At 41.2% G+C, this 12,283-nt stretch overlaps 2 protein-coding genes across 3 annotated transcripts; one reads left to right on the top strand and one right to left on the bottom strand.

Annotated features, from left to right (window-relative positions):
• LOC117119515 lies at nt 1-2,804 on the bottom strand. Its single transcript, XM_033264341.1, has 2 exons — nt 2,672-2,804; nt 1-275 (listed from the first exon to the last, which is right to left on the bottom strand). The coding sequence occupies exons 1-2, from the start codon at nt 2,802-2,804 to the stop codon at nt 1-3; spliced, it is 408 nt and encodes a 135-aa protein (XP_033120232.1).
• LOC117119517 lies at nt 744-12,269 on the top strand. Of its 2 annotated transcripts, XM_033264345.1 has the most exons (5): nt 744-1,227; nt 9,979-10,044; nt 10,578-10,697; nt 10,900-11,010; nt 11,685-12,269. In XM_033264345.1, exons 2-5 carry the CDS (start codon nt 10,027-10,029, stop codon nt 11,703-11,705), a joined length of 270 nt encoding a protein of 89 aa, XP_033120236.1. In that variant the 5' UTR covers nt 744-1,227; nt 9,979-10,026; the 3' UTR covers nt 11,706-12,269. The 2 variants fall into 2 exon arrangements, with proteins under 2 accessions (XP_033120236.1, XP_033120235.1); XM_033264344.1 differs by lacking the exon at nt 744-1,227 and having other exon boundaries at nt 10,000-10,113.
• The last annotated feature ends 14 nt before the right edge of the window (nt 12,270-12,283 follow it).

Below are 12,283 nucleotides of genomic sequence, written 5' to 3'. Positions count from 1 at the left end.
TTAGGGACTGTCAATGCATATTCTGGTTGATCCGTCTTTCTTGAGCACACTCGTTATGGAACTGTACCAATCTGTGTGATGTTGTATCTTTCGAATGATACCTTGTTTTTCCATTTCATCTAGCTCTTTCTTCATTTTCTGCTTGATGTGCACGCTGCATCTTCGAGAAGCATCTATTAATGGGTTTGCGTCCTCTTTGAGATGTAGAACTGCTTCGCCTCTGAAGCATCCTATTTTGTCGAACTGCTGTGGGTACGGTTGTTTTAGATCATTCACTGAGTGAATAGGACTGTTGTTTGTTTTAATTTCATTGATTGTTACTACCTTCAGTGTCTCGCACAATGGCAGACCGGCAATGGCTGGGCCATTGACTGTTTGTTTGTTTGTTTGTTTGTTTGTTTGTTTGTTTGTTTGTTTGTTTGTTTGTTTGTTTGTTTGTTTGTTTGTTTGTTTGTTTGTTTGTTTGTTTGTTTGTTTGTTTGTTTGTTTGTTTGGCATATTATTATTATGTTTGTTTGTTTGTTTGTTTGTTTGTTTGTTTGTTTGTTTGTTTGTTTGTTTGTTTGTTTGTTTGTTTGTTTGTTTGTTTGTTTGTTTGTTTGTTTGTTTGTTTGTTTGTTTGTTTCTTTCTTTCTTTTATTCTTTGTTTGTTTGTTTCTTTGTTTGTTTCTTTGTTTCTTTGTTTCTTTGTTTCTTTCTTTCTTTCGTTCTTTCGTTCTTTCGTTTGGACGGTGGCATTGTAATTTTTGAACCATAAACAAATGTTCTTATTGGCGGGGACAATAGAAAAATGTCATATTCTTATTTCTCGTGTTGGAGTGCGTCATTATTTAGCCTGTGATTGGCTTAATAAATGACGCATTGCGACACGAGAAATAAAGATTGACTTCATCGTGTTGATTAAGCCTGTGATTGGCTAGATAAATGACGCATTGTGACACGAGCCTGTGATTGGCTATAGTGAATGGTGCAATGCGGCAAGAAGTGGTTTGACTCATCTGGAACAATTCAGAGCTTTCGTAATACATTAGATACTAATTAACCAATTAGAAAGCATTAACGGTGTGGCGTGATTTTGATTAGCCAATCAGGGGAAATCAGGAAGTGAGAAATTTGCGATGTCACAGTGGAGGTGGAGTATTTAAGCAGCTGCAGAGCGATCGGAGCTCACTTTTTCACCGGTTTTCGTCTGCTGCGGACCTGCATGCCACGTTGGGATAGAAAAAGGTAGGCAAGTACTATTGTGGTCTAGTAGGCTAAAATATGTTAGCTAGGATGGTAGGTAGAAAAGGGAGATGCCTAGGGAAATTTATGAATAAACTTTAATCGATTACTACAAAAGCTTTTTCAACGTACCAGACTTCTGCATACCAGACTAGGCGTTGCATGTTGGGCTATGATGTATTGACCATTTCTTGGTTTAAAAAATAGTATTGGAATATAATTTGTTCATATTTTTCTTCTTTATTTTGAGTATGTAGAAGAGGAATATGAAATACCTATATGAAATTGGCCAATTTAAGGCAAAAGGTACAACAGTACAACGCAGATTCATTAACAATGGCGGAAAGCCTATACCAATTAAAGCTTCGCATTTTCGCGGGCATAATGCCTACACAGGATTGTTTATTTATATTGAAATGAGTGTTTTGACGGTGAATTTTATGTTTATTTTTATATAAGAAGAATTTATGTATATTCAGCTATTATTTTACGGTGGGAACAACAAGAAATTTGATTGGCAAACAGCCGAAATGGCAATTTAAAGCCAACGAAGTCGCTAAAAAGAGGTAAAAATGCAGCCTCTACGTGGTGGGCGGTCAGTATAGTACCAATCGAAAAGTGAAAAATGGCGGTGACTTTTTTTAAGCAATACATTTAAAACAAATACTAAAACAATCAGAAAGGAATTCCCTTTCAAATACCGAAGGGAACACAAAAATCCGACAAGTATTTGCTGAGATACGATTGTGAAAAGACGAAAATGACCCAAAAACAGCTTATGTCGGTGCGAAATACAGCGTGAAACACTAATTTGCTAGGCTATTCTCGCTCTAAACGAAAATGTTGCAAGAAGAATCCCTATGGACTTTTCTCGTCCCAAAATCTTCTGTCCTCGGCTTTGATATCTATGAGAGAATTGGATTCTGGTTTGTACCTGTCTGTAAGACGAGTAATGTTATTCAGTTGAATACTGCTCGCTGTCGGGGACAGAGTCAGTCCGGGCCTAACTTCGGTTTGGGCCAGCCTGCGACTGCCTTTACGGCGGATTAGGAAGAGAAAATCTATGCTTGCATTGATGAGTACCCTGGACACTTTTCTCTCATAGTTGTGGCATGCGCAAACGACAGGTAGAACAGTGGAGCATCAATTATATTATCATCACATCAAGCATTACATTGCCTATCGTGAATCGATGAAATCCATTCGCCAGACAACCACGCATCACGAAGAATCCTTCGAAAATCTCGTCCCACATATGCATTTTATTGGCTACTTTTCTTTGCAACTTTTCTTTTTCCTGCAAAGGATGAATTCGACTGAACACTATAATATATGCCACAGCTTCCATCTCGGTACAGGCTATCTCCTCGCGATTCTCGGAGAACATTCTCTTCCGTGTACCTTCTGAGAAAGTTGAACGACGGCTGTTAATAGTCATCCTCATCACTGTATTCGTAGTCTGTAGACTCTTCGTTTTCGATATCACTGTCATCATCGTCATCGTCTTCGTCATCGTCATCGCTATTCACAATTTCGCCAAAATTGCGATCAATCAACGGTTGGAAGATCACGGGGGTCATCAACAGTTGAAATAAACGATGATTGACACATAATATGTTTGTTTTTCTTTTTTTTTATTTCGTCTAATCAACACTCAATCCACATAATCAATAATAATGAAAGTTCCTGTGAACCGAATAACATACATCGTACTTAATGTCAAAATCTAAGACGAAATGGTACGACTCTTGCTTGAAATCGACGAGGAATCTAAGCGAATAACGACGGACTCAGTTCCGTCCGAATGGAAGATGTTCTTCTGTTGTTCAAATATCGGACTTAGGTGAAATATATTTCCTTTGTCCCCGATGACACAGTAAAAACGAACGTGCTCTCCGGCGTTGCCTATCGTGAATCGATGAAATCCCTTCGCCAGAAAACCACGCATCACGAAGAAACCTTCGGAAATCTCGTCCCACTTGCTCATTCTATGGGCTATTTTATCTAGTTTTACTAGTTTTATCGACGTCTGCACTGGATGCATTTGACTGAACACTATATCTTATTCGTTGAAAATCTTTTATAATATATGCCACAGCCGTCTCGTTACTGCCATCTCCTTGCAAAAATTCAAGTTTTTAGAGTTATATTATTCAACATTTGTTCAAATTCAAACAGGGGATCGCCACAGCGAAGAACGAACAACTTTGTTCGCCCACTTCCCAGGTCCTTGCTGTGGAAGACCAACTCGTCCCTTCTCGTCGCTCGTTCCTCTTCGATGGACGTCGAACAGCAATCCGGTTTGCATTCCTCCGACGCTGCAACCGCCAGACTGGTCGGCACTCTTTCGACGGCGAGTCAAACCTCTCTCAATCGGTCGTCCTTCTCGTCTCGTTTGTCGCCGGATCGAAACAACGTGACTCCTTTCCGCGAAAGCAGGAAACTCTGCAGAACGACCACGACGCAGAACCTGACGGCTTGCGAGGCGGTGAGAACGATTGCCCAGTGTTGTCCGACCTTGTTGGTCGGAGAGTCGGCGGCGTCGAAGCTGTTGGCGCTGAGGTCCTGAAGGTTTTCGTAGTAGTCGCCCAATGACGTATCGGATTCCATCACGTCCCGACCGTCGAAGGCGCACGGTCCGAGTTTGTAGACGAGCACGTTTCTGACGAGGTCGATCAGGAATTTCAGGTTGGTGAAAAACGAAATGTTGGCGGACGCGCAGAGACTCAGCCAGCAAGCCGACACCAGACTGGATGGCGCTCCGACTTTGACGAACGTCGCGTACAGGAAGGCGGGCAGGAATATCGCGTACCAATCGACGATCGGATGTACGTTCGCCTGAAGAAGAACGTCAACCACGAGGGATGTCGCGAAGCAGGACGAGATCAGTGAACATAACGTCGATTCCTTCATCATAGGTGGCCAGCAGCGTCGGTGAACAATGACGTTCATACTGAAGATAGGAATCCTACCTTTTTCCCTAAGGAAGGGGAGCCTGGAAGTGAAAATCGACCACGCCGTCTGCCAGATCGTTTCTGACGACGGGACATCGCGTGAACCTGTACACGGCGTTCATGCACTTCTGGAATCCGAAAAAAAAAACGCACCCGATTTGCCGGGTTGCAAAGGAAGCAGCCTATCTCTCGCTTCCGTAGTGAAGTCAACGGATCTCATGGCGAACTCGCGAAACCACACGCCCGGCGCAGGGCGCGGCAGGGGCAGCACCAGTATCATGTGTCGTTCCGAGGTCCTCCAGCGGGGTTTCCTTACGCTCGCCGTCAGCGCTCTTCGGTATGACTCGGGATGTGCGTATTCCGGGTGGTTGGTGAGCAGCACCTTGTAGAACAAGGCGCTGACGTCCCGAACGTCGAACGTCGTCTCTCGATCCCCGTACCTTACCGGAATGTGGCAAACGCGAATCGGATGCGATAGGAATTCGTGCAGCACAGTTCTTGGTACACGTACGCGGGGAGTCGGTGGGCCGTGAGAAATATGCTTCCTTCCTTCTCGTGGTAACAGACGAGAGTGTCGGCATCCATCAGTATCCACTGTTTCGGGCGGACTACCGATCGCAGCGCTCGGCGAGTTTGCTCGGCGAGATTGCTCGGTCGCGACGAATTCCGAAAGCCTTATATCCGACTCGCCGTTTGTCAACGTGGGCAGGACATCGTCGTCGTTGTCTTCAGGTTCGTCGGTCTCGTCCCGTTCGATCACCCTCCACCCATCCCAACCAGTCTCGCTCAACCTGTCGCGAAGTGTTACCTTTCTGTTCTCTTCGTGACCTGAGACGAACCAAGAAGTATCTAAACTGATCGTCTTTATTTTGGCGGCTGCAGCTTTTCTTGGATACGCTAATCTTCGTCTTGTGTCCTTCTCCATGGCGAATTCTTTGGACGTTGTGCCACCCTTCGAAGGTTCGCTGTGATAAAGAACTTGAAAACGCTACGTCATCCGTCCAAAGGACCGCTGGCGTACCCTCGACTTCACTGACGTGACGTCATGTGTTTTTTGAGCGACGGGGGTGTTCGAGGCTTCGTCATCAATAACATCTCGCACGCTATTGGCGGAACGAGTTTTGGTACTCTTGACGTCATGAACGTTCGATGACGTGTGCGAACTATTTTAGCATATTAGTACACCGCGATTCAAGATCGGGAAACATACCGAAAAGATGTCGTCCAAAGTAGATCGCAGACTTCAATACAGGTTCAAATCGGAAAAGGACTGGTACGACGTCGTTTATGTGGGTTCCTGCGGAGACACCAAGAGAAAGATCATGGGACGAAGAGGCATGAACAGAAACTAGTCGATGCTCGTCCTGCATCTGGAAGACGACGAGACACCTCTATCCGACCAGGAACCGATAGTCAGAAACAGGAGGGTGATCGTCCAACGGCATCCGTGCGGCTTCGAAACCATGTATTCCTAATTTATACAAAAAAAAATAAATGATGGGGAAAAATACATAAACACTTTGTTAGTGTGTGAAAGTTTGCGAACCTGACGTTGAATGAGCGAGTGACAGGCGAACATAGAAAGATCAAGGCAGGTGACAGTTTTTTTTTGGTTTTTTTTTTCTTATTTTTCTTTAATCGACTTTCAAACAAGCGTAGTCCGAGCGTGATTTTTGGACAGTCTGTTGGTGTAGTACGAGCTTCGACCCTCCTTCACGACCGGTCGGTAGCTTCCGGAATTGTCCATGCGCCTTTTAAGGCAGCAGCTCAGCAGGAACAAGCTCGCGATCAAGACGGCGACCGCCAGACCTATCGTCAGCGCCAAACGCAACTTATCTTGGGCGAAGAAGTCCATGGTCGGTTAACTGGTGTCCTCGAAAACACACTTATACACTGTGAAGATTAGCGTTTGGTCGATGGACGACGAAGACCGCAACCATGCTTATTACGACCACAATATTTCTCGCGCTGATGTTGATATCGGCTTCGCCGGGCCGGTGCCGGAAGCTGTCGGGAAGTCTCGGAGATTTGAAGTTCGGTTCGAAAATGAGGGACACATTTGTGGTCGTGCCAAACGGCGCGTCGGCGGAAGATCTGTCGTCTTGCGAGAAGCGATCTCTCTTCGTCGGTGCGCGTGACCGGAGTTGGCAGGGCGTTCAACGTGACTTTGTTTGATCGACGAAGACGTGACCGGAGTTGGACGACAAAGACGTGACCGGAGATGGACGACGAAGACGTGACCGGAGTTGGCAGGGCGTTAAACGTGACTTTGAAACGTTTGAGTTACACAAACGGCTCGAACGAGACTCACGTCGAGGCTCCCGAATGTCGTGGTTCGGGCGTCTCCCCTTCTTTCCGAAGGCACTATCCATCTGAATCGGGTGACCGTCGAACGGGTAGTAGGAGGATTCATGGTGCTGGAAAGAACTTCGGGGTCGATCGCCGTCTCCGATTCAACCCTGCTGGAGACGATCGGAAGCGAAGACACGAAGATCGATCGCAAATTCACTCCGATGTTGAATTTGGGACCTGTGGGGTGTAGTGAGAACGGAGAAATCCGCGGATGTAGAGAACCGTTCGTGTACGCTGGAGATTATCGGATGCAGCGTGGCGATCATCGTGATGGTTATCGTGTTCGCCGCTGTTTGCGCGGGAACAAGGATGCACTCCGCAAACCGTACGGCGGCCGAGAAGGCGTTCATCGACAAAAAGGACGAGAGCATGTCGGCCGCCTTCGAAGAAGACGATCACGAAGAGACGACGTTCAGTCTGCGTGAAAGAAATGCCTTAATCTCCTTGCTAACCGCCTGTGGGTGACGGATCTGTTTCCCGGATCAAACCTGTGCAGCTGGTACACCATCTCCCGGTGAACGGACTTCAAGGCTCGCCGAAAGACCGATAGTCTGTACGAGATGAGCGGCCAGCAGGACGACGATCACCAGGATGAGGTGCTTTCTGACGAAGTCGAACATAGACGTCGTCCTCGTACGTCGGTGCGCAGTCGCCGTGAATCGGTTGCCAGACCAGATACTTGATCGGATAGTAGACGACGTACCCCGTGAACATGATCGAGTGATACCATCGGAGACGGTCGCAGAACACGTTTCCGATGAGTCGGTGAAAGCCGTAACCTACGACCTGATACCAAGTTTCGAATCCCTCGCAACCGTCGACCGTATGCCACAGGGATTGAAACTTGTACATGGTCTTGCGCAGATTCTTCTTCCTACCGTGATTGATGACGAGAGGTTCCACGAACTTCGTGATTTCGTACAGCGTCTTCCATATTTCGGCGATTACGACCTTGGCAGCGACTATGAGGTGGCTGAGAAGATAGCAGGCTACCGCTGTCACGATGGAAATCCAAAAGTACGGTCTTATCGGCAGCCACCGAAACGCCGTTTCCAGCAGGGCTAGCTTCAGACCCATTCCGATCGTTTCACAACCAGGCGTCCGCGAACGCTAACATCGCTTCCGAGAGTCTGGCGTTGGGGTGCTCGCAGACGGCACCATAACGGTCGACGGGGCAGACACAGTGCTGCCCGTTTACATTAAGGAAGGGCTACGTTCTAGTTTTTATTACATTCAGTGAAAACTGCGTCAACCAAGCACATGCTAACTCGCCGTCTGTACCGAATACCGAACAATGTCCCCTAATTTGCATAATTTAAAATGGTGCCATATCGGAATGAACATTTAAGATTTAACCAACAGTCATACAAACAAATGAATGGAAATATTTACCTCTGACCTATAATATTGCAGGCATTTTCATATCTTGGAAATTATTTGTCACAGATGTCGACCCTTTTGGATGCACTATGCCTAGATTGGTGCTAAAATCGATTCAGCTTGATTTTTGGCCAAGCTGAGCTTTACCTGCGCTCTGACCATGAATAGGAGTTTCGACATTATCTAACACACCATTATCCCGTAAATGTACACGTCTTGCATACCAGACTAGTCATTGCATGTTGGGCTAGGATGTATTGACCATTTCTTGGTTTAAAAAATAGTATTGGAATATAATTTTTTAATATTTTTTTTTATTTTTTTGCTTTATATGTGTAAATTATATGTGTAAATTATTGCGTTGCGCTTATATAATAATAATAACAATAACAATAATAATAATAATAATATTGATTATTATTATTATTATTATTATTATTATTATTATTATTATTATTATATTGTGTGCCTTTAAATTTACATTAAATCAAACAATAACCCTCAGTAAATGTTGACAACATAATACTTTACGAGTATATAGAAGGGAAATATGAAATACCTAAAGGAAATTGGCCAATTTAAGGCAAAAGATACAACAACAGTACAACGCAGATTCATTAACAATGGCGGAAAGCCTATACCAATTAAAGCTTTGCATTTTAGCAGGCATAATGCCTACACAGGATTGTTCATTCATATTGAAATGAGTGTTTCGACGGTGAATTTTATAATGTTTATTTTTATATGAGAAGAATCTATGAATATTCAGCTATTATTTTACGGTGGGAACAAGATATTTGATTGGCAAACAGCCGAAATGGCAATTTAAAGCCAACGAAGTCGCTAAAAAGAGGTAATGCAGCCTCTACGCGGTGGACGGTCAGCATAGTATCAATCGAAAAGTGAAAAATGACGGTGACTTTTTTCAAACAATACAATTGACAATATATTTATTTGAATATTTTTTTTTCAGGTAATTTGTGAGGTTGAGTGACATTGAAGTTGAACTACAGTGCTAATGATCTACTTTTAGTATAATTTCATATAATACTTTGATGAGGGTGGGTGTTAGATGTGTATAAGAGACAGTGCTTATGCTGTCACGGTTAACGTGTATTCGGGAATCTAAGGAGCAATATTTTTCAGTGGGCGTGGCCACCGAAAATAAATTCCACGCCCCCTCATAATTTTGTCGCGCCCCTGCACCACCAGCTCCTCCCCCCTCCCCATTTTAATACTGCTAGATACGCCACTGCTGATGTCGGTGCGAAATGCAGCGTGAAACACTAATTTGCTACGCTATTCTCACTTGCAAGAAGAATCCCTATGGACTTTTCTCGTCGGATTCCCCAAATTCTTCTGTCCTCGGCTTTGCTATCTATGAGAAAATTGGATTCTGGTTTGTACCCGTCTGTAAGACGAGTAATGTTATTCAGTTGAATACTGTTCGTTGTCGGTGACAGAGTCAGTCCGGGCCTAACTTTGGTTTGGGCCAACCAGCAACTGCTTTTAAGATGGATTTGAAAGAGAAAATCTATGCAAAATCTTGCATTAGTACCCTGGACACGTTTCTCTCATAGTTGTGGCGTGTGCGAACGATAGACAGAATAGTGGAGCATTAATTAAATTATCATACACACCGAGCATGACATTAAGGAAGGGGCAACGTTCTAGTTTTGATTATATTCTTCAGTGGTGTGCCACCTATATTATCAACATTGTAGATCTCCTGTCGGAAGGTATTTTAGTGTTATACTAGCCTTTCTTCTGGACTGATATGTTTTCGAAAACTGGTTGTTTTCCTTTGCAGTTGGTCTTTTACCAGACTGAGCAGGAGGTCAAATCTTCCAGGGCTTATGTGTGTACCTGAAGAGCAAAAGCAATAATTAAAATTGTTTTTATACTTATATTTTAAAATTTTAGATATTAGAATTCACTAATAATATAAAAGACTATTTTAGAAATTGCATAAAAACATTTCATTGTTGTTTATTAAAAAATAAGTTACTAAAAATAGTATGTTTTTAATGTGTGATCTTACTTGTTTTATTATATATCTATTTTGCAGATACACAAGACAGCCAACAGCAAACAAAATATTGCTGGATGTATAAGGATGGATATCTTTGCTCAAGTACTGATGGAGCATTATTATATTTGTATATCAATATTTTTTATTTTTGCATGTTGGTGTAATGTAAAGGTATAAAATTACAGAAAGGACACCTAGAAATGGTGCTTTTCCCCTTTCATATTACAACATTCTAGAATTATGTTTTGTATGATATTCACACAATTGGAGGTCAGCCAATTATTGGTCAAATACATTTTATTTACTATTGGTGACCTGTTTAAATGGCAATTGGTATTTTCTATTTTCTGTGCGTGGTTGCCTCCGTGCAGCTTTCTGACCACCAACTATATTGGAAAACTTATATAAATGTGTTACTGGTGTTATTTATTACTGATATACTGATTTAATATTGACCAAGTAAACATATTGAAAGTTAATTATTGATCTACTGAACAGGATTTATATTATAAGGTCAGTTTACCCAGTGTAAAACATAAAATAAACACAAATGATTAATTATATATAATAAATTTTTATACATGAGAAATGAGGCAATCAGTGGGTCAATTGACAGTTTTCTATTTACATTAAAGGAAGAAGGTTATGCTATTGACGGTGATAGTATTATGGATACAACGCCCGCAGCCATATTTCCGGCTAAAAGTGGTGTGAATTTTGAATTTTGTGAACGTAACAATATTAGAACGGTAGAGGTAAGAAAGTTTCTAATGTAAATTTGTATCATTTTATTTAAAAATGTATTACTTATATATACAAGTTTTTCATTTTGTTGACTTCCCATCAATTAAACCGCCAGATATTTTATTTTCTTTTACATCACTACTAATCCTAATATTTTTTGAGTTATTGTAACTTTGTTTTTGTTGCATTTCATGTTTGCTTTCTTTTTATTAGAAAGAATCATCTAAAGATGATGAAATATCATGTTTTACAAAGATGATATCCTTAATGATAAGGAGTTTGCCAAAATATAAAAGAAGATTGGTACAGCTTCGGCTAATGGAGGTGTGTATAATTTTATAAAGATTTATTTTTTCCCAGTATGTTTTTTTTGTGTGTGTGCAAATCTTGTGATGATTTTAGAATGCATTGATACTATAATTAAATCCTTGCACACCCACTATGGTTCATAGAGCTGGAGCCTATCCCCAGTTTTTGTAGTGTGAAGTGGATTAGAAATACTTTCCCTGGGCGAAACGCTGGTCCACCACAGGTTACTCCAGAAACTTGCTGGTACCTATGAAAACAGCTGGGTAGACTAAAGCAATGTATATAAAGATTTCACCATTGATACTATACTTTATGTTAAATATTATTTCTGCAAATATGCAGTATCCATAATAGCATTTTACTGGTCATCAATTAAAATAATCCTAACAAATGTTGACAGTTTAAACTATGTTGGCCAGCTCATGGTCTTAGCCAAAGAGACTATCTATATGGCTTCTCTCCACCTGGAATGGTGAATTACTACCACATACAATGGATTAACTACTACTGTACATTTATGAAACCATCGATAAGAATGAAGTACTGCTGCGTGGTGTTTGGATAAATATAGTGTTAAATTTTTAAAAAAACAAAACCTATATATAAAATCATTGACTCGCTCTTAGTAAAAAATAAATAAAACAAAACAAAAACGAACAATATATTTATTTGAATATATTTTTTTTCAGGTAATTTGTGAGGTTGAGTGACATTGAAGTTGAACTACAGTGCTAATGATCTACTTTTAGTATAATTTCATATAATACTTTGATGAGGGTGGGTGTTGGATGGTGGGGGGGGGTGCTTGTCAAATGCTTGAGTGACGTTTACTAAATTTGTACTTTGTTTTCTTTAGTAAACTGTATTCTATTTGAAGTACTGTATTAATTTTGGACGCACCAATATCATGTGAAGTGTGCCACTGTTTCAAAAGTGTAGTTCCGAATAAATTATTATTATTATTATTATTATTATTATTATTATTTATTAGTATATTATTAGTTGTTACATTAACTTAAATTTGGTAGCTGCATGGTTTTTTATATTAAAGCAAATCAAAAGTTTAATTTTACATTATTTATAATAAAAAATCTACAAATTAAAATAATATCGGTGCTACTTATGTATTAAGTTTCTTGTAAACATTTGATCTCACATACCGTGCTTGATGAATGTATTTAGATGATAGAAATATTTCATTTATATCCAGACATCTAGAAATCTATGATATATAGAATCATTAGAACCACAAATAAGGTATTTATTGGTTTCTAATTTGTTCATTGTT

This window comes from Anneissia japonica, unplaced genomic scaffold (genome assembly GCF_011630105.1).
Source record: "Anneissia japonica isolate Jap-2015-1 unplaced genomic scaffold, ASM1163010v1 scaffold287685_len94617_cov150, whole genome shotgun sequence".
NCBI classification, from domain to species: Eukaryota; Metazoa; Echinodermata; class Crinoidea; order Comatulida; family Comatulidae; genus Anneissia; species Anneissia japonica.
This window is presented reverse-complemented; position numbering and strand designations above follow the sequence as displayed.